This window comes from Emys orbicularis (genome assembly GCF_028017835.1).
Source record: "Emys orbicularis isolate rEmyOrb1 chromosome 21 unlocalized genomic scaffold, rEmyOrb1.hap1 SUPER_21_unloc_3, whole genome shotgun sequence".
NCBI classification, from domain to species: domain Eukaryota; kingdom Metazoa; phylum Chordata; order Testudines; family Emydidae; genus Emys; species Emys orbicularis.
Genome location: NW_027045157.1, coordinates 93,086 through 114,131, shown reverse-complemented (window position 1 = coordinate 114,131; position 21,046 = coordinate 93,086). Strand labels below are relative to the sequence as shown.

The 21,046-nt window shown below is 64.3% G+C and overlaps 2 protein-coding genes across 8 annotated transcripts; one reads left to right on the top strand and one right to left on the bottom strand.

Annotated features, from left to right (window-relative positions):
* Positions 1–2,984: 2,984 nt before the first annotated feature.
* PFKFB1 (6-phosphofructo-2-kinase/fructose-2,6-biphosphatase 1) lies at positions 2,985–13,442 on the bottom strand. Of its 7 annotated transcripts, none has more exons than XM_065423095.1 (14): positions 13,415–13,442; positions 11,597–11,722; positions 11,298–11,394; positions 8,903–8,969; positions 8,744–8,818; positions 8,414–8,470; positions 7,696–7,817; positions 7,369–7,576; positions 6,669–6,815; positions 6,438–6,542; positions 5,817–5,946; positions 4,054–4,116; positions 3,781–3,845; positions 2,985–3,051 (listed from the first exon to the last, which is right to left on the bottom strand). In XM_065423095.1, exons 1-14 carry the CDS (start codon positions 13,440–13,442, stop codon positions 2,992–2,994), a joined length of 1,350 nt encoding a protein of 449 aa, XP_065279167.1. In that variant the 3' UTR covers positions 2,985–2,991. The 7 variants fall into 7 exon arrangements, with proteins under 7 accessions (XP_065279167.1, XP_065279164.1, XP_065279166.1 ...); XM_065423092.1 differs by lacking the exon at positions 13,415–13,442 and adding an exon at positions 11,838–11,945 and having other exon boundaries at positions 11,597–11,708; XM_065423094.1 differs by lacking the exon at positions 13,415–13,442 and adding an exon at positions 11,838–11,945 and having other exon boundaries at positions 6,690–6,815; positions 11,597–11,708.
* Positions 13,443–15,011: 1,569 nt separating this feature from the next.
* On the top strand, positions 15,012–20,747 carry WDR45 (WD repeat domain 45). The gene is given in 12 exon segments (XM_065423101.1): positions 15,012–15,040; positions 16,535–16,638; positions 16,832–16,906; positions 17,005–17,109; positions 17,243–17,348; positions 18,340–18,434; positions 18,537–18,616; positions 18,775–18,982; positions 19,336–19,382; positions 19,384–19,439; positions 19,931–20,076; positions 20,155–20,747. Coding segments are annotated over 11 exon segments (1,077 nt in total). The 5' UTR covers positions 15,012–15,040; positions 16,535–16,589; the 3' UTR covers positions 20,265–20,747.
* The last annotated feature ends 299 nt before the right edge of the window (positions 20,748–21,046 follow it).

Sequence of the window (21,046 nt, the reverse complement as noted above, 5' to 3'; positions counted from 1 at the left end):
AGGAAAAATTGGTGGGGGCTGAGCACCCACTGGCAGCTCCACGCCCCCCCCCCCCCCCCCCACCAGCTCGCCTCCGCTCCGCCTCCTGCCGCGTCCTGCTTCTCCCCCCTCCCTCCCAGGCTTGCGCTAATCAGCTGTATGGCGGCGCAAGTGCTGGAGGGAGGGGGGAGGAGGAGGAGGAGGAATGTGGCGTGCTTGGGGAAGAGGTGGGGCCAGGGCAGGGATTTGGGGAGGGATCCAATGGGGCAGTGGGGGGGGGGTGAAGGCGGGGCAAGGGCGGGAATTTGGGGAGGGATCCAATGGGGGAGGGAGGGGGCGGAGTTGGGGCGCGAGCCCTCTGCGCCGGAGGACAAAATATCGGGACAATTCGTGTCCCGACCGAACAAGTAAATATCGGGACAGTCCCGATAAAATCTAAAAGTAGACCTGGGTTCTATCCCCAGCTCGGGGAGGGGAGTGGGGTCTAGTAGTTAGAGTGGGGGAGGCTGGGAGCCAGGACGCCAGGGTTCTTTTTCCAGCTCTGGAAGGTTTGAGCGGGGTCTTTGCTCTGCCATTAAACCCCTTACCTCCTTGTCCAGATCCCCAGTCCTCCGCAGAGTTCCCCAGGTGAGTGACACCCCCCCTTGTGCGTTGCAGGGACGATCGCACGGCCAAGCTGGACCTCCTCACCATCATCTTCATGAAGGGCAATGCTGCTGAGGAGTGTAAGCCCCGCCCCTTCCCTGGGGGCCCCGCCTCCTGACTGACAGGCTGTCTCTGCCCTTTCAGCTGATGTGGGGGAGATGTTGAAGAAACTGCACGTTGAACCCAGGTAGGTACCAGGGATTAATCCCCACCCCCAGGAGCTGTAGGCTCCTCCCCCTCTGGGCACCAGCCAGCCAATGGAGGGGCTTGCAGAGCAGGGGTGGGGCAGCAGGGGGGCTGTGCCCCCTGAGGCCCGGCCCCTTTAACACATTCCTATCCCCAACCCTTCCAGAAAGAGACACGAGGTCTTTGGGGATGTCAGGGAGTTGGTGACTGTGGAATTTGTCCAGCAAAAGTAAGTTTGGGCTGGCCAGGGAGGGGAGTGGTTAGAGCGAGGCGGGGGGTAGCCAGGACTCCTGGGTTCTGTGGCCGGCTCTGGGACGGGAGTGGGGGCTAGTGGGATAGGGGAGGTGAAGGGCTGGCGGTGAGTCCTGGCTGCCAGGCCCAGAACCCAGGAGTCCTGCTCTCACTCACCATAGGGGAGATTCGGGCCTGTCCGAGGTGCTGTGATGGCCCGGTGGGTCGGGTGGCTGCTCTGTGAGCCCGGGGGCGGGCAGTTTGAATCCCGCGTGGCTGGCGGAGCCCAGAGCCTGCCGCAGAGGATCTTGCTGCCCCGCCACACAGGCGGCTGGTTCCCTGTGCCCGCAGGTGTCAGGGACACACGCAGCCTGGGCTGGTGGCTGGGGGAGATCGAGTGAGCCATTTTCCCGAGGGGGAGGGGGAGAGTGGGAAGCCCTGAGACCTTTGGGAAAGGGAGGGGCGCATGGAGTTGCAATGGGGGGTGGTGGTGGAGGCTGGGCCCCTCAGGGACTGCAGGGAAACTGAGGCACGAGGAAAGGAGTAGTGGGCCAGCTAGAACCCAGGTGTCCAGAACCCAGTGGTGTACCCACTCTGCCATGCTGGGAGCCGGTTCCTGGGGTCAGGTGGAGGAAGTGGGGCGTGAGCCCCGAGGGAGGATGTGGGCAGGGGTGTGTATGAAGATTTGATGGTCGCTGATCCCCATGCCCCGACCCTTCAGGTCCCTGGAGTACAGCCGCACGCCCAACACGGACCCGGCCAAGTTCGCGTTCCAGTGGGGGGTGCGGGCCACCAAGGAGACCTCCAAGATGCAGATCCTGCACTTCGTCGCCAAGGTACGTGCTGGCGAGGCCTAGCCCCAAGGGGCTGAGGTTCAGGTGCTGGGGGTCACTCAGAGGGCCATGGGGCTGTGGATAGGAGGACGAGGGCTAAAACCCCAGGGGGGATAGTCCCTGGGCAACCAAGGGGGCTGAGGTTTGGAGGTAGTCGACTGTGCCCCCTAAGGGCTGCTGGTGCCCATGTAGGCTCGGGGGGGGGGGGGCTGTCCCAGCCCCCGTTCCGGCCTCTGCCCGTCAGATCCCGAGCAAGGACCCCACTGCCTGGACCAGGCGGCAGCTGCAGGGGCCCTGTCCTGCAACACTCGTGCCCCTGGAGCCGCTGGTGGGGCCAGCCAGGGGGCGCGCAGGAGGAAGCAGTCAGCCTCGTCCACTCCACCCATCCGCCCCACGGCGCCTTGTGAACCAGCGGCCACCGGGAGCAGGGGCCTCTGCCCACGCTGAGCCCAGCGCCCAAGGATCCCCTGGGACACTGCCTTTGCCCTCCTGATTCCAGTGCCCCCTGGCACAGCTACAGAGACCCCTCCTCATCTCTCTGGGGCTTGTGCAAACCCCTCCCTCCCGTCGCCCCGCAGTGGGTTTCCTCTCCGCAGAGGGGCCCAGACCCTTGTAATTCACCCAACATTACTTTCAAATAAAGCCCCTCCCCTGTTAGCGGTGGGGGTCAATTCGGTTACTTGGGGGGTCTTTGCAACAGGCAGCTGGGGAGCCCCAGATCTTAGCATTGCATAGCCGAGTGGGTCGGTTACCTGACAGCTGGGGCGGTGTCTGCGTCTGCCGCTGCTGCGTTCCTCCCCGTGAGATTCATGCCCCATGGCGATCACGGAGCCTTGCTGCGTGATTACGCTCAGGGCAGCTCCCCCTTGCTGAGCAATTGGCTCAGGCTCTCTGCAGACTCAGGCAGCGTTGCTCAGGGCAGCACCCCCTTGCTAAGTGACTGGCTCAGGCTCACTGTGGGCTAGAAACCAATTAAAAGCCGAGCTCATGACGAAATCCGTGTCTCCAGGAGCCGGGGCCAGAGGCCCCAGTCTAGCTCCACCACCCTCCTGGGGAGAACAGCACCGACTACACAGCCGTGGCAAAGGAGAGAATCGGCTTTAATGGGCAGGAGCAGTTAATAGTGGGGGGGCACCGTCCCCAGTGCTTCCTCGGGCTCCCGCGTCACGTCAACATTCTGCAACGAGATCCGGGAGGCACAGGGTTACGCACGCCTTGCTGGCTGGAGCCGTGCCTTGTCCCATGGCTTTGAGGGGTGTCCCTTTGTGCCTCAGTTTCCCCTCCCTACCCCTGATCATTTAGCTTGTTCTCTGGGGCAGGGACTGTCTCTAGGGCTGTGTCATGCCTGGAGCCCTGATCTCAGGCAGGGGTGTCTGTGGTGGACCCCTGCTGTCAGGTGCACCCCCAGGGATGTTAATGGGGTTAGCACAGGTTACACACAGAGTTTAGTGGCCGTGTAGTGGGATGGGGGCAGTGAGGCGATTTAGGAGCTGGCAGGAAGGGGGCACAGCCTGGTTAAGGGGGGCCAAATGGACTACACCTGCACCCCAAGCTGTGAGAGCTGCCAGACCAAGTTCTTCCAAGCAGGGCCATTTGGTGGGCTCCAGGCTGGCCAGAGGGGTGGTCCGGTAGTGCCGGTAAGGGGGAGCAGGCCAGCCTTGTGGGGCAGGTGCTGAGATGGGGGTGGCGGGGGGGGGGGAGATAGAGGAAATGGTTGGGGGGCATGCAGATCTGCTTCCCCCTCCCAAGGTGGGTGAGGGTTGGAGGGGACAGCAGAAGCTGGGATCCAGGCGTGGAGGGTGTTAATTTCACATGGGCTTTTGTTGGTGTCCCTCAGTGAGATCAGGACCGGGAGAGTGCACTGGCCTAGTCCCCCAGCTTGGGGGCAGGGGGGGAAGCCACTCACCTGGGGGCGCTCCCGGTGTGTGTTCACAGCCTCCACGTTGAGGAAAATGGACTCCACTTGACAACCTGCCAGCACCCCATAAAGGAGAAGGCCCCTAGATTAGAGCAGAGAGATCCATGCCCCCCTTTTCCTCCCTGGGGCAGGGTGTATAAGTGGGTCTGGTCCCCAAGATTTTTGGGGGGACCTGCCCGTAGGACGCGAATGGACCCAGAGGGATCTGGCACCTGTCTGAGGGCAGCGGGACCAGCCCTTGGTGGATGGAGATGCACTCACCGTATGCCACGGGGGTCAGTTTGAGCACGGTGTGCAGCGGGCATTTCAGATAGGGCAGCTCCTCTGTGGGGAGAGAAGAGGGCAGTTAGATGGGGGAGTTTTGGGGTGCACAGGATCCAGCCCATGGGACACACTGTTCCCCATATTCACCACTTTTATATGGTGGTTATATTTTGTATAAAGCATGCCTTGTGAGGTATACTTTGAAAAGTCATAATCCGCTGAACATCGTTGTCCTGTTACAGTGTGTGTATCAACATTGTATAGGGAGTTATGAGATTTGGCTATATGATTGTTACTGGCGTGTTATAATTCTGGACAACACTCACAAGCCAATTTCCCAGGGACAGAGACACACTGGCTTGCCAGCGAAGTGTTAGAGCCATGTCCTGTCTCATTGGACATTCAGCAGAAGGGGAGAAGGGCTAGACAAAGGAATGTACAGTTGATCTGAAGGACAGTTTGCAGAGTATGTACGCCATGGAACTGCATGATCCCATGAGCCAGCAGGGACTTTTTCAGTGAAAAGGGTCAGGATATAAGAAGAGTGGCTCCCTCTCCTCCCCCATCTCTACACATGGGATCCAAACCCATCAGTGAACTGGGAGTACTGGTCCGAACTGGATGGCTTTCCACTTAGCAGGGACCGCTGAAAGTTATGGGGTGAGAGACCTTTTGCTTGGTAACGTTTACGAGTTAGCTGGTAACCAGTTCTGACTCTTGTGCCTGTGTCACTGGACAGCTCTCCTGCTCTAGTTAATGCCCTTGTTTTAACGGTTTAGCTAAGCCAGCGTGGCTGGGGAGCTCTCCTCAGGTTAACGAAGGCAGGGGCGAGTTCGTTACCCGTTGATGGAATGACTGACGTTTGCACTGTTCAGGGGGGTCCTGAGCAGCGTGAGCCGCACATTTCTGGGGTGCAAGGCTGGGACTGAGGGATGCACAAGTGTCGCCCTGTATCTGTTTGTAAGCGGCTGGGAGAGCATGCGTGGCCCTTTGCTGGGGGGCCGGGGCATGGGCCTGGAGCGGCTGCTTGCCACTAGCAGAGCAGTGAGAGACGTCCGGGGCTGGAGAATTTAGGGGAGAGGCACAAAAGGTCAGAGACTTGCCAAAGAAAATAAAAGGGAAGCACACTGTCTGAGTCCCAAACCTTATTAGACCGAGCAGGATTTGGACCAAGCAGTTTCTCTCACCCCCTGGATGTTGCAGGTACGTTACTGTCCTTCATACGCAGGCTTCCCCCTTAAGCTTGGGGCCAGTCTCCTCAGTTCAAGTCTCGATCTTCCCAGTGTCCTTGCTGCTTCCAGCGTAGGCAGGGGAGGAGAAAGGCCAGAGCATGATGCCCCCGTCCTGTTTTCTACCCTCAGTCCCTGTGCCTGGCAAACACCAGCCCAGACGTGTCAGAGCAGAGCAATCCCCGCAGCGTGATGCCCTCTGACAGCACTATAAATCCCTTGCTCACAACCCCCTTGCTGATGAAGGGTTGTTGAGCGCCCGCCTGGGTGTGGGTCACCGGAGAACTGGCCGTGGCCGACCCCCAGACTTACAGCATATTTCAATAAGTCTCAACCTCTTACACGTTAACGAGGTACATATTTGGACCGAACGATGGGGTTCAGCACATCATGACCTTTCCTCTGATACCTTACACGGCCATCTATGAACGATAGATATGGGGGTTACAGAGTACTACTTTGAGGTATAGTGTGTCCCAAAGGGGCAGCTAGAGCGGTAAGGGGCTGGGAGGAGGTAGCTGGGGGGGGTACCTGCGCTCTTGTCCAGGAAGTAGGCCAGCAGGCAGCGCATGACGGCCTGATGGCAGATCACCAGCACATTCTCCTGCCGCTCCAGCTCCATGATGACGGGCTCCAGCCGCTGCACCAGGTCCTCGTATGACTGGGGACAATTGTGGGGGGGGGCTGATGCCAATGAGAGAGACGCTGCCTCCCTCCTCCTCCTCCGCCCCCGGCACAGGTTAACAACAATCATCACCCAAATCTGCCCATAGATTCTCCAGTGGCAGGAAGTTCCATGGGCTCATTGTGTGTGTGAAAAAACTTGCCCCCCTGCATCATGGGGCAGGGAGTTCCACAGGCTAAGTGTGTTGCCAAATTAATTCCCTTTAGGAATACCCGCCGGCAGCAGACCCATCACTAAACTCCTGGGAACACTCGCTGGCAAGGAGTTCCACAGTCTGAGTGTGCTGCTAAATTCATTCCCCTGGAAATACACAATGGCAGTGAGTTCCACAGGTTATTTATGTCTGTCACTATAATTTACCTCCAAGATCATGTGGCAGGGAGTTTCCTGGGTTACTGACAAGTGAATCCCCCCCCCTTCATCCCGCTGATCTCGCTCCAGTCGGGGTGTAGGGCACCCCCCCTTACCTCCCCTTTGGGATATCGGTATCGGTACTTGTCTTGATCACGCAGGGCAAACTCTTCCGGGTGATGGGCCTGGATCTCCTCATAGGACATCTCCTCACAGACGCCCTGAAACACCCCACGCCGTTACACAGGGGGGGCCGGATGCTCAGGTTCCGTCCCCACCTCTGGGAGGGAAGGGGGGATCTAGTGGGTTAGAGCAGGGATGGGGGGCCCGGACACCTGGGTTCTCACCGCGTCAATCTCGTTCAGCGCCTTCCACTGCTCATAGGGCACATGCAGGGCCTCGGCCGTCTGGATCGTCCGCTTCATGTGGCTGGTCCACACCTTGAGCTCCCGGATATTCTGGCTCTCGATGTAGCCGGCCAGGGCGGAGGCAAACTAGGGGGGTGGAGAGGGGGTGACCCCCGTCCCCCAGCCAGGGAGGCACTGGCTCCCCTCCCTGTGTCGCTGCTTCTGGAATGGGAGAGCCCTGATCCCCTGGTAGCAACTACCCCATCCTAGTCCCCCAAACCTGCTTGCTATGGGGGTACAGTTTTCCAGCCCCCCAAACGTTTGCACTCTGGGGGTGCCACTGTCATCCATTCCCCACCCCCCAAGTCCCCTCTTTGTGATGGGCGCCGGCGCCAGCCCCCGATCCCTGCCCCACCTGCTTGCCGTGGGGGGAGAGCCCCGAGTCGCCCCCGCGCCCCGCCCCCACCTGCTTGCTGTGGGGGGAGAATCATAGAATCTCAGAATGGGAAGGGACCTCAGGAGGTATCTAGTCCAACCCCCTGCTCAAAGCAGGACCAATCCCCAGACAGATTTTTACCCCAGATCCCTAAATGGCCCCCTCAAGGATTGAACTCACAACCCTGGGTTTAGCAGGCCAATGCTCAAACCCCTGAGCTATCCCTCCCCCAAGCCCCGAGTCGCCCCCGTGCCCCGCCCCCACCTGCTTGCCGCGGGGGGAGAGCCCCGAGTCGCCCCCGATGCGCCCCTGCAGGTTGTGCTGGCTCTCGCCGTGCCGGGTCAGGTAGATGGCGCGCGGCGTGACGTGGATGTTCATCAGGTAGTACACGGTGCGGCTCTGCACGTGGTCCTGAACCCGGTTCACCAGGTACCGCAGCCCCACGTTGAAGATCTTGATGTAGGACAGGGTGCTGGGGGGGATGAGCAGGGGGTCAGGACGCCTGGGTCCCAGCTCTGGGAGGGGAGTGGGGGCGCTGGGAGCCAGGACGCCTGGGTTCTCGCCCCGCTCTGGGCGGAAGGGGGGTCTCACCTGTCCAGCTCGTCGTCCAGGGGCTGGTAGTGGAGCTGGTAGCACTCGATGCGCTTGAGGAAATCCTCCACCACCTCCTCCCGGTTACAATCCTTGTAGTCCGGGCTGGTCAGCTTCACTTGCTGCAGGGGGGACACCAGGGAGATGGGCCTGGAGCCGAGGGCCCCCCCCCCCATGTGTGTGTGTGGGGGGACACCCCGGGCCGCCCGCCTCCCCCCCCATGTGTGTGTGTGGGGGGGACACCCCGGGCCGCCCGCCTCCCCCCCCCCCCCCCCGTGTGTGTGTGGGGGGGGACACCCCGGGCCGCCCGCCTCCCCCCCCCCCCCCGTGTGTGTGTGGGGGGGACACCCCGGGCCGCCCGCCTCCCCCCCCCGTGTGTGTGTGGGGGGGACACCCCGGGCCGCCCGCCTCCCCCCCCATGTGTGTGTGTGGGGGGGACACCCCGGGCCGCCCGCCTCCCCCCCCATGTGTGTGTGTGGGGGGGACACCCCGGGCCGCCCGCCTCCCCCCCCCCATGTGTGTGTGTGGGGGGGACACCCCGGGCCGCCCGCCTCCCCCCCCCATGTGTGTGTGTGGGGGGGACACCCCGGGCCGCCCGCCTCCCCCCCCCATGTGTGTGTGTGGGGGGGACACCCCGGGCCGCCCGCCTCCCCCTGTGTGTGGGGCGGGGGGGGACGGACACTGGGACGGCCAGGTCCCCGGGGGGTGTTTCTCTCACTGTGATGTTCTCCTCGATGATATCCGGGTCGTCGCAGATGGACTCGATGAAAAACACCTGGGGGGAGGTGTTAAGGTGGGTGACTGCAGATCCCAGTGCTGCGCACTTCCCCCTTCAGTGCCCCCAGCACCCCCCCAGTGCTGTGCCTTACCCCCCAGTGCTGTGCCCCCAGCTAGACACCACCCCTCCCAGCGCTGCACTCTTCCCCACAGCAGTCCCCCCAGTGCTGCGAGCTTCCCCCAGCCAAGGCCCCCAAAGTACTGCGGACTTCCACTGCAGCAGTGCCTTGGGCCAGACCGATGCCCCCCCCCCCGCCCGCACTCCCTTCACCTTGTAGCCATGGTCGCCGGCGAACTGCAGGATCATGTTCCGTCGCTCCCGTGTCGTGTTGGTGGCGTCAAACACCTGAACATAGGAGCAGGCATGAGGCCGGGGTAGATGGGCCCATGGGTCTGGCTGGGGGGGAGGCAGGGGGAGGGGCCCTCTTACCGCGACCTGTCCCTCCTCCCGGCTCAGGTAAGTGTGGACGTCTTTCAGAGCGGCCAGAGCGCACTGCCTGGGGGCGAGGGGAGAGGAGGGGTGAGACCCTTACAGATACCCCACCCCTCCCCCAGGCTGTGCTGCAAACTTCCCCCCAGCAGTGCCCCCAACGAGGGTCACCCCCAGCGCTGTGAGCTTCCCCCAGCAGTGCCCCCAACCAGGGTCACCCCCAGCGCTGTGAGCTACCCCCCAGCAGTGCTCCCAACCAGGGTCACCCCCAGTGCTGTGAGCTTCCCCCCAGCAGTGCTCCCAACCAGGGTCACCCCCAGCGCTGTGAGCTACCCCCCAGCAGTGCTCCCAACCAGGGTCACCCCCAGCGCTGTGAGCTTCCCCCCAGCAGTGCCCCCAACCAGGATCACCCCCAGTGCTGTGAGCTTCCCCCAGCAGTGCCCCCAACCAGGGTCACCCCCAGCGCTGTGAGCTACCCCCCAGCAGTGCTCCCAACCAGGGTCACCCCCAGTGCTGTGAGCTTCCCCCCAGCAGTGCTCCCAACCAGGGTCACCCCCAGCGCTGTGAGCTACCCCCCAGCAGTGCCCCCAACCAGGGTCACCCCCAGCGCTGTGAGCTTCCCCCCAGCAGTGCCCCCAACCAGGGTCACCCCCAGCGCTGTGAGCTACCCCCCAGCAGTGCCCCCAACGAGGGTCACCCCCAGCGCTGTGAGCTTCCCCCCAGCAGTGCCCCCAACCAGGGTCACCCCCAGCACTGTGAGCTACCCCCAGCAGTGCCCCCAACGAGGGTCACCCCCAGCGCTGTGAGCTACCCCCCAGCAGTGCTCCCAACCAGGATCACCCCCAGCGCTGTGAGCTACCCCCCAGCAGTGCCCCCAACCAGGGTCACCCCCAGCGCTGTGAGCTTCCCCCAGCAGTGCCCCCAACCAGGGTCACCCCCAGCGCTGTGAGCTACCCCCAGCAGTGCCCCCAACGAGGGTCACCCCCAGCACCGCAAGCTTCTCCCCAACCAGGGTCACCCCCAGCGCTGTGAGCTTCCCCCCAGCAGTGCCCCCAACCAGGGTCACCCCCAGCGCTGTGAGCTTCCCCCCAGCAGTGCCCCCAACCAGGGTCACCCCCAGCGCTGTGAGCTTCCCCCCAGCAGTGCCCCCAACCAGGGTCACCCCCAGCGCTGTGAGCTACCCCCCAGCAGTGCCCCCAACGAGGGTCACCCCCAGCGCTGTGAGCTTCCCCCCAGCAGTGCCCCCAACCAGGGTCACCCCCAGCGCTGTGAGCTTCCCCCCAGCAGTGCCCCCAACCAGGGTCACCCCCAGCACTGTGAGCTTCCCCCAGCAGTGCCCCCAACCAGGGTCACCCCCAGCGCTGTGAGCTACCCCCCAGCAGTGCCCCCAACGAGGGTCACCCCCAGCGCTGTGAGCTTCCCCCCAGCAGTGCCCCCAACCAGGGTCACCCCCAGCGCTGTGAGCTTCCCCCAGCAGTGCCCCCAACCAGGGTCACCCCCAGCGCTGTGAGCTACCCCCCAGCAGTGCCCCCAACGAGGGTCACCCCCAGCGCTGTGAGCTTCCCCCCAGCAGTGCCCCCAACCAGGATCACCCCCAGTGCTGTGAGCTTCCCCCAGCAGTGCCCCCAACCAGGATCACCCCCAGTGCTGTGAGCTTCCCCCCAGCAGTGCCCCCAACCAGGATCACCCCCAATGCTGTGAGCTTCCCCCAGCAGTGCCCCCAACCAGGATCACCCCCAGCGCTGTGAGCTTCCCCCCAGCAGTGCCCCCAACCAGGATCACCCCCAGCGCTGTGAGCTTCCTCCAGCAGTGCCCCCAACCAGGATCACCCCCAGTGCTGTGAGCTTCCCCCCAGCAGTGCCCCCAACGAGGGTCACCCCCAGCGCTGTGAGCTTCCCCCAGCAGTGCCCCCAACCAGGATCACCCCCAGTGCTGTGAGCTTCCCCCCAGCAGTGCCCCCAACGAGGGTCACCCCCAGCGCTGTGAGCTTCCTCCAGCAGTGCCCCCAACCAGGGTCACCCCCAGCACTGTGAGCTTCCCCCAGCAGTGCCCCCAACCAGGGTCACCCCCAGCACTGTGAGCTTCCCCCAGCAGTGCTCCCAACCAGGGTCACCCCCAGCGCTGTGAGCTACCCCCCAGCAGTGCTCCCAACCAGGATCACCCCCAGTGCTGTGAGCTTCCCCCCAGCAGTGCTCCCAACCAGGATCACCCCCAATGCTGTGAGCTTCCCCCCAGCAGTGCTCCCAACCAGGGTCACCCCCAGCACCTCAAGCTTCTCCCCAGCCGGGGTCTCCCCCAGTGCTGTGAGCTTCCCCCAGCAGTGCCCCCAGGCAGAGTCACCACCAGCACCATGAGCTTCCCCCCAGCAGTGCCCCAGCCGGGGTCACCCCCTCACCTGCGAATGTGCATGGCCTCCTGGTTATCTGGCCGGAAGAACTCGTAGTTCTGGTAGGTCTGCACGGCCTCACGCCGGTACTGCCCCACGTTGAACACTGCGGGGAGAGTGGGGGGTGGGCTGGGGTCCCCGTGCCCCTCCCCACAGCTCCCTGGGATACCCTCCCCCAACAGACACCCACCCTGTCCCCTAATTCCCTGTCCCCACAATCGGAGACCTGCCCCCCACCCCCGAGATCTCTGTCCCTGCCAGCTCCACGGACTCCAGCTGCCCTGGGCCCCGCCCGCCCCACACCTCACCCTTGGTGGGGATTCCAATCCAGTTCAGGTAGTGGGTCAGCTTCTTGGAGATATAGGTCTTCCCCCGGGCCGGCAGCCCCACCAGGATCACCATCGTGGGCGAATTGGTAAACTGAGGCACAGCGGCTGTTGTGTGGGGGAGAACAGACACCGTTAGCGATAGGGGGCTAGAGGCCAGACCCCCAAACCAAGCTGCACCCTCATATCCCCCACCCTGGGGCTAGAACCCCCTAGAGGGGACAGGCCCCATGCCCCACTCACACCCCCGGCGCTGGTGCAGCCGGTTGCTGGCATGCGGGATCCACACTTTCTGCAGCGGCGTCTGGGTGAGCTCCCCCACCTCCGACATCCTGCCCCCCTGGGAGCTCAGCAGGCGTCTCAGCCCCACAGGCTGCCCCTTGCCCTGGGACCAGCTGGTCCCACCCTCTGGGCAGCTTGCCGGGGGCGGGGGGGGGGGGGAGAGACAGGACACTGAGATCACTGACCCCCCGTGCTGTGTACACTGCAGATAACACTGATCCCCGCACCCCCCCGAGCCAGCCAGTCCCTGCCCTGGGGCTGGGTGGGAGCCAGCGCCCCCCAGAGGGGACAGGTCCCAGACCCCGTTCCCCACCCCCCAAGCCAGCCAGTCCCTGCCCTGGGGACGGATGGGAGCCGGCGCCCCACAGAGGGGACAGGCCCCAGACCCCATTCCCTGCCCCCCCAGCCAGCCAGTCCCCGCCCTGGGGCTGGGTGGGAGCCAGCGCCCCCTAGAGGGAACAGGCCCTGTGTCCCATTCCCCCCCCACCCCAGCCAGCCAGTCCCTGCCCTGGGGCCGGATGGGAGCCAGCCCCCCCTTAGAGGGAACAGGCCCTGTGTCCCATTTCCCCCCCCCCCAGCCAGCCAGTCCCTGCCCTGGGGACGGATGGGAGCCGGTGCCCCCCAGAGGGGACAGGTCCCAGACCCTGTTCCCCACCCCCACAAGCCAGCCAGTCCCTGCCCTGGGGACGGATGGGAGCCAGCACCCCCCAGAGGGGACAGGCCCCGTGCCCCATTCCCAGCCCCCCATAGCTCTGACTCTGTGCCTGTCCAGACAGTGGGTCCCCTGTCCACTGTCTCCAATCCCCCTGCCCGCTTCCCGTGCTGATCAGCCACGTGCCCTGGAGCCCTGCCAGCGCGCCAGGCTCAGGACCGAAGGCTGATGCCCCCTCACAGAGGGAGGCCAGAGATCAGGGAGGACGTTCCCCCGCCGAGCGCAGAATGGGGAAGGGGGCGCTTTCCCCAGGCTCTCCGAATCTCCTGCCAATCTGGGGCCCTGGCAGGCCAACTCCAGACCCACCCCAAGTGTAAATCTTCCAGCACCGTCACATCAAGAGCGGAGCAGACTGGGGGAGGTCGGGGAAGGGCCGGATCCTGGCAAAGGACCCCCCGGGGGAAATTGGGGGGGGGGGTGTCTGGGAATTCTCCCTATCTAGGGAACAGACAAGCAGCCTCACACCTAAGCAGGCCTAATGCCAAGGATGTGGCTGGGTGCATGAAAAAGGACCAGGCTTTACTCGCTCTAACCAGCAGATCCCGCTCCCCTCCCCAAGCCAAGGAGAGAACCCAGGAGTCCTGGCTCCCAGTCCCCCCTGCTCTAACCATTAGCCCCCACTCCCCCCAGGCTGGGAGAGAGCCCAGGAGTCCTGGCTCCCAGCCCCCCCTGCTTTAATCACCAGCCCCCGCTCCCCTCCCAGAGCCGGGGAGAGAACCCAGGAGTCCTGGCTCCCAGCCCCCCTGCTCTAACCACTAGACACGAGTCAGGACAAGGGTACTTTGTCAAGCTCTTTGCTTCCTTACCTGGTATCTTCGTTGGCTTTTGCTCCATGGCTCAGGGCTTGGGGGGTCAAGTGGGTTGGAGAAGGGGGGACTGGGAGTCAGGATCCTGGGGCATGGGGGGCACTGGGGGGTGTCGGTAGGAGGGCTCGGTCAGCCCCACATTGACTCAGCAGAAGCAAAACAAATCTGGGAGCTGTTCCAAACAGACCCATGTGCCCCTCTAGAAAGGTCACAGCTAATATTACACCTGGCATGGGAGCAAGGGGGGGCTGATGGTTAGAGCGGGGGGGCTGGGAACCAGGATGCCTGGGTTCTCTCCCCGGCTCGGGGGGGGGGGGAAATAGGAAGGTCATAGGATTGCCTGGGTTCTGCCCCCCCCCCAGTGTATCATTCTCCCCCTGCCCCCATCAGACACAAAACCCCCGTTCAGCCCAGGTGCCCCTGAAGCCCCACCCCCAGCACAGGTAATTGTATTGGCTCCTCCCCTTTTCCACACCTCTGTTGGGGCGGAGAGATACTAATGACTGGGGGGGGGGAGGAGTTCCCGGCTGCTCCAGCCCCAACAGGGGGCGCTTTGGGGAGGGGGGGCAGCACAGGCATAGACTGCAGGAGACAATCCTCCTGCTCTAACCACCAGCCCCCCCTCCCTCCCAGAGCAGGGGAGAGAACCCAGGCGTCCTGGCTCCCAGCCCCCCCTGCTCTAAGCACCAGCCCCCACTTCCCTCCCAGAGCCGGGGAGAGAACCCAGGCGTCCTGGCTCCCAGCCCCCCCTGCTCTAACCAGCAGACCCCACTCCCCTCCCAGAGCCGGGGAGAGAACCCAGGAGTCCTGGCTCCCAGCCCCCCCCCCCGCTCTAACCACCAGCCCCCACTCCCTCCCAGAGCAGGGGAGAGAACCCAGGCGTCCTGGCTCCCAGCCCCCCCTGCTCTAAGCACCAGCCCCCACTTCCCTCCCAGAGCTGGGGAGAGAACCCAGGCGTCCTGGCTCCCATCCCCCCCTGCTCTAACCAGCAGACCCCACTCCCCTCCCAGAGCCGGGGAGAGAACCCAGGAGTCCTGGCTCCCAGCCCCCCCCCCCCCCCCCGCTCTAACCACCAGCCCCCACTCCCCTCCCAGAGCAGGGGAGAGAACCCAGGCGTCCTGGCTCCCAGCCCCCCCTGCTCTAAGCACCAGCCCCCACTTCCCTCCCAGAGCCGGGGAGAGAACCCAGGAGTCCTGGCTCCCAGCCCCCCCCCCCCCCCCGCTCTAACCACCAGCCCCCACTCCCCTCCCAGAGCAGGGGAGAGAACCCAGGAGTCCTGGCTCCCAGCCCCCCTGCTCTAACCACCAGACCCCACTCCCCTCCCAGAGCCCAGGAGAGAGCCCAGGAGTCCTGGCTCACAGGTCTCCATTGGGGGGGTGGGGGTGGGGTGACTATTTCCTTTGACATGCGGGGGGGGGGTTGTGTGGCTATTTGCCAGTATCCAAGATGGCTGCCAACGGGCGTTACTAAGGGCAACGCAGCTCCGTTGCCAGCGTCGAACATGGCCGCTAGGGCTTCACCCATCATCCAGGTCGATCACGTGACGAGCTGTCAGCGTCCCTTCCCCTGTGTGACCCGGCAGAACCAGATCAGCTGGTGTTTGCCTCCCGCCCCGCTTCCTGTGGGGTAACCAGGGCCTGGGATCGGGGGGGGGGGGGACAGTGGGGCAGGGCTGGGATCGGGGGGGGGGGCAGTGGAGCAGGAGGGGGGGGGTCTGGGTTTGTGGGGGCAGTGGGGAGGTGGGGCAGGTCTGGGATCGGGGGGGCAGTGGGGCAGGAGGGGGGTCTGGGATTGTGGGGCTGGGTTTGTGGGGGCAGTGGGGAGGTGGGGCAGGGCTGGGATCGGGGGGGGCAGTGGAGCAGGAGGGGGGGTCTGGGTTTGTGGGGGCAGTGGGGAGGTGGGGCAGGTCTGGGATCGGGGGGGCAGTGGGGCAGGAGGGGGGTCTGGGATTGTGGGGCTGGGTTTGTGGGGGCAGTGGGGAGGTGGGGCAGGGCTGGGATCGGGGGGGCAGTGGGGCAGGAGGGGGGGTCTGGGATTGTGGGGGCAGGTGGGGCTGGGTTTGTGGGGGCAGTGGGGAGGTGGAGCAGGGCTGGGATTGGGGGGGCAGGAGGGGGGGTCTGGGATTGGGGGGGCAGGTGGGGCTGGGTTTGTGGGGGCAGTGGGGAGGTGGGGCAGGGCTGGGATCGGGGGGGCAGTGGGGCAGGAGGGGGGTCTGGGATTGTGGGGGCAGGTGGGGCTGGGTTTGTGGGGGCAGTGGGGAGGTGGGGCAGGGCTGGGATCGGGGGGGGGCAGTGGGGCAGGAGGGGGGGTCTGGGATTGTGGGGGCAGGTGGGGCTGGGTTTGTGGGGGCAGTGGGGAGGTGGGGCAGGGCTGGGATTGGGGGGGCAGGAGGGGGGGTCTGGGATTGTGGGGGCAGGTGGGGCTGGGTTTGTGGGGGCAGTGGGGAGGTGGGGCAGGGCTGGGATCGGGGGGGCAGTGGGGCAGGAGGGGGGTCTGGGATTGTGGGGGCCGGTGGGGCTGGGTTTGTGGGGGCAGTGGGGAGGTGGGGCAGGGCTGGGATCGGGGGGGCAGTGGTGCAGGAGGGGGGGTCTGGGATTGTGGGGGCAGGTGGGGCTGGTTTTGTGGGGGCAGTGGGGAGGTGGGGCAGGGCTGGGATCGGGGGCAGTGGGGCAGGAGGGGGGTCTGGGATAGGTGGGGCTGGGCTTGTGGGGGACAGGTGGGGCTAGGCTCATGGGGAGGTGGGGCTGGGCTGTGAGGTTGTGATTGTGGGGGTCAGCGGGTCTGGGGAGATGGATTTGGGGGCTGGGGGATGCTGCAGGGATGGGGGCCAAGGCGAATGCTGTGGGGCAGGGGGCACCCAGATAGAAACATAGTGGTGGGGGTGGGGGACTCAGGGAGGAGTGAGGGGGCGGGGGGATTTGGGGGGCCGTGAGGCTGTGTATATGGAGGACAGTGGCTGGGGCAGACAGTGGGGGATTATTTGGGGGGCAGGGCGATCCTGGGGGATCAGTGGGGGCAGTGGGGTTGAGGGAGCTGGCTGGGGGGCAGACAGCTGGGCATGGGGGGCTGGAGCATAGCCTCATGCTCCTCTCACCCCCTGCCCCTCACCCCACTCTTCAGCTGCCTGTTGCTCGGAGCCGGGAGGGGGCTCCCCAGAATCCACCGCTCCTGCAGCATGGCGCAGCAACGCGGGGTGAACAGCCTGCGCTTCAACCAGGACCAGAGTAAGCAGCACCCCCTGAACCCCACCTCTGCGCCCTGGGGGGAGAACCCAGGCGTCCGGGACCCTGCCCCCTCCCCTGCTCTAACCACCAAACCCCACTCCCCTCCCAGAGCCAGGGGGAGAACCCAGGCGTCCGGGAAGCCCCCTCCCCGCGGTGGGCTGGGGTTTAATCCGCTCTCTGCCCCTCCTTCCAGGCTGCTTCTGCTGCGCGATGGAGTCCGGGGTGCGAATCTACAACGTGGAGCCGCTCATGGAGAAAGGGCACCTGGGTAAGGATGTGGGGAGGGCAGGGAATGGGGGGGCTGGCTGGCTCGGGGGGGGCATTGGAAGTGGCATTGGACTGCACCCCAATTTTCTACCCCCCCAGATCACGAGCAGGTGGGCAGCGTGGCCCTGGTTGAGATGCTGCATCGATCCAACCTCTTGGCCATTGTAGGGGGAGGAGGGAACCCCAAATTCTCAGAGATCTCAGGTATGTACCCTGGGGGGGGGGGGGGACTGGGAGCCAGGACTCCTGGGTTCTCTGCCCAGCTCTGGGAGGGGTGGGGGGGTTGTGGGGGTAGCACTGTCTGCTCTCACCCATGTCACCCCCCCCCCCCCGGCAGTGCTGATTTGGGACGACGCCCGCGAGGGGAAGGGTGGCAAAGACAAGCTGGTTCTGGAATTCACCTTCACCAAACCTGCCCTGGCCGTGCGCATGAGACATGACAAGTGAGTGTGAACCCAAGCGTCCGGCCTCCCAACCCCCCTCCCCGAATCACCAGCCCCCACTCCCCTCCCAGAGCTGGGTCGAGAACCCAGGCGTCCAGGCTCCAACCCCCCCCCCCCTGCTCTAATCACTAGCCCAGGAGTCATAGAATCATAGAATGTCAGGGTTGGAAGGGACCTCAGGAGGTCATCTAGTCCAACCCCCTGCTCAAAGCAGGACCAACCCCAACTAAATCATCCCATCCAGGGCTTTGTCAAGCCAGGCCTTAAAAACCTCCAAGGAAGGAGATTCCACCACCTCCCTAGGGAACCCATTCCAGTGCTTCACCACCCTCCTAGTGAAATAGTGTTTCCTAATATCCAACCTAGACCTCCCCCACTGCAACGTGAGACCATTACTCCTTGTTCTGTCATCTGCCACCCCTGAGAACAGCCGAGTTCCATCCTCTTTGGAACCCCCTGCAGGTAGTTGAAAGCCGCTATCAAATCCCCCCTCATTCTTCTCTTCTGGAGACTAAACAATCCCAGCTCCCCCAGCCTCTACTTGTAAGTCATGTGCCCCAGCCCCCCAATCATTTTTGTTGCCCTCCACTGGATTCTCTCCAGTTTGTTCACATCCCTTCTGTAGTGTGGGGCCCAAAACTGGACACAGTACTCCAGATGTGGCCTCACCAGTGCCGAATAAAGGGGAACGATCACGTCCCTTGATCTGCTGGCAATGCCCCTACTTATACAGCCCAATGTGCCGTTAGCCTTCTTGGCAACAAGGGCACACTGTCGACTCATATCCAGCTTCTCGTCCACTGTGACCCCTAGGTCCTTTTCTGCAGAACTGCTACCTAGCCACTCGGTCCCTAGTCTGTAGCAGTGCCTAGGATTCTTCCGTCCTAAGAGTCCTGGCTCCCAGCCCCCCCCCACCCCGCTCTAACCACCAGACCCCACTCCCCTCCCCTCGCCAGGAGAGAACCCAGGTGTCCGGGCTCTTGTGTTTCAGGATCATCATTGTGCTGAGGAACCGTATTTACGTTTATTCCTTCCCGGAGAACCCCACCAAGCTCTTCGAGTTTGACACGCGGGACAACCCCAAAGGTACAGACCCCCCCCAGCATGACCCCCCCCAGCATGACGCCCCCTCCCCGCGGCGCCCCCTGCCCAGCCTGGCACCCCCCAGCCTCCTGCTCTCCCCCCCAGGGCTCTGCGATCTCTGTCCCAGTCTGGAGAAACAGCTGCTGGTGTTCCCCGGGCACAAGTGTGGCAGCCTGCAGCTGGTGGTGAGTGGATGGGCACGAGGGGGGGAGGGATCCATTTCCCTTTCCTGCAGAGGCGAGGGGCAGCACAGGATGTCCAGGAGGGGCGTCACTGTGAGGGGCAGATGTGGGGGGCAGGGCACACTGGGGCAGCCCGGTCTCAGCCCCACCCCCACCCCCAGGACCTGTCGAGCACCCAGCCGGGCACCTCGTCGGCGCCGTTCACCATCAACGCCCACCAGGGCGAGATCGCCTGCATCTCCCTCAACCAGCCGGGCACGGTGGTGGCGTCGGCTTCCCGCCAGGGCACCCTCATCCGCCTCTTCGACACCCAGAGCAAGGAGAAGCTGGTGGAGCTGCGCCGGGGCACGGACCCGGCCACCCTGTACTGTGAGAGCCCAGGCACGGAGCCCCCAGGCACGGAGCCCCCCGGCACTGCCCCCTCCCCTGGGCACGGACCCCCCCCGGCATTGCCCCCTCTCCCGGGCACGGACCCCCCCGGCATTGCCCCCTCTCCCGGGCACGGACCCCCCCGGCACTGCCCCCTCCCCTGGGCACCGACCCCCCCGGCACTGCCCCCTCCCCTGGGCACAGACCCTGCCACCCTATACTGGTGAGAGCCCTGGTCACGGACCCCCCCCAGCACTCCCTGGGGGGTGGGCATTGCTGGGGAGAACTCGCGGCACTGCTGGGGGGGGAGCACGCGGCGCTCGATTAAACCCCCCCACCCCCCGATCTCCACAGCATCAACTTCAGCCACGACTCGTCGTTTCTCTGCGCGTCGAGCGAACAAGGGGACGGTTCACGTCTTCGCCCTCAAGGACACGCGCCTCAACCGCCGCTCCGCGTAGGTATCCCCCTCGAGCCCCCCCCGCCGCCCCGCTCTGCGTAGGTACCCCCCCTGTGACCCCCCCGCCGTGCCTCAACCGCTGCTCCGCGCGTAGGTACCCCCCCTCGAGCCCCCCCACCCTGCGTAGGTACCCCCCTGTGACCCCCCCGCCGCGCCTCAACCGCCGCTCCGCGTAGGTACCCCCCCTGCAACCCCCCCGCTGCCCCGCTCCGTATAAGTACCCCCCTGGAACTCCCCGCCGCCCCGCTCCATGTAGGTACCCCCCCCGTCACTCCGCGTAGGTAACCCCCGCCGCCGCTCCAGGTAGGGGGCCCCAACCACCGCTCCGTGTAGATACCCCCCCGGGGCCCCTGCTGTGTAGGTGCTGCTCTGCATAGGTACACCCCCAGGTTCCCCTCCGACCGCTCAGATACCCCCCGGAGCCCCCCCCCCGCTCCACATAGGGCCCTCCCCACTGCTCAGGTGCCCCCCGCTGCATCTCTCCCCAGGCTGGCGCGCGTGGGCAAGGTGGGCCCGGTGATCGGCCAGTACGTGGACTCGCAGTGGAGCCTGGCCAACTTCACGGTGCCAGCGGAGTCGGCCTGTGTCTGTGCCTTCGGCCGCAGCTCCGCCAAGACCGTCAACTCCGTCATTGGTCAGTGGGGGCCGGGGGGGGGGGTAGGGTAGGGGTCCCTCCCCCCCATCTCACACCCATGTCCGTCCCCCCCTGCAGCGATCTGCGTGGACGGCACCTTCCACAAATACGTCTTCACACCCGACGGCAACTGCAACCGAGAGGCCTTTGACGTCTACCTGGACATCTGCGACGATGACGACTTCTGAGGCCCCCGGGGCCGCCCCCCCCCCCCAAGGCCAGAATCGCGTGCGGGGGGGGGGGGGGAGTGCTGTTCATGGACTTCTAGCTCTGGGAACATTAAACTCCAGCTGTGAGATCCACCACCCCTCCCGCTCTCACCTGGCACCAAGATGCAGCCTCCTCTGGGGCGGGGCAACAGCTGCACATAACACTGCACTGGAAGGACTCACCCAGCACTGAGCTGCAGCTCAGTTTGAAACAGCTGGGGCGTGACGGGAATTGAATCCAGACCCCCTGGTTTCACACCCAACTGCCTGGAAGGGAAATAGCCTGGCTTTTACCCTCTACTGCTGCTCTTTTCGCCTAGTGGCACAGACACACCCCAGCCTCAGTCGCATTGTAATACGCTGTAAACTCCCCCCCATTCACCGCTTGTGTATGGTTATGATATTTTGTACAAAGTATGCCGTGTGCGGTATCATTTGAAAAGCCATAATCTGCTGAACATCATTGTCCTGTTACAATGTGTGTATCAACGGCAGATAGGGAGTTAGGAGATTTTGCTCTATGACTGTTACTGAAACACATTGTGCGTCTGGAAAACATCCGCAGACTAACCCCTTAGACATAACTACAGGACCATGAACAGAAGTCCCAGATGTCAGCCCTGGAGGACTTTGAGAGATGCTAAATAGCTCCTGTGCCCCACAGCCGGTGACATCACCTGCCTCACCCCCCCTTACACAATGGAACAAGAGCATGGGGAACACAAAGAAATCCCCCTGGAGCCTATGGGAGGGGCTGGGCC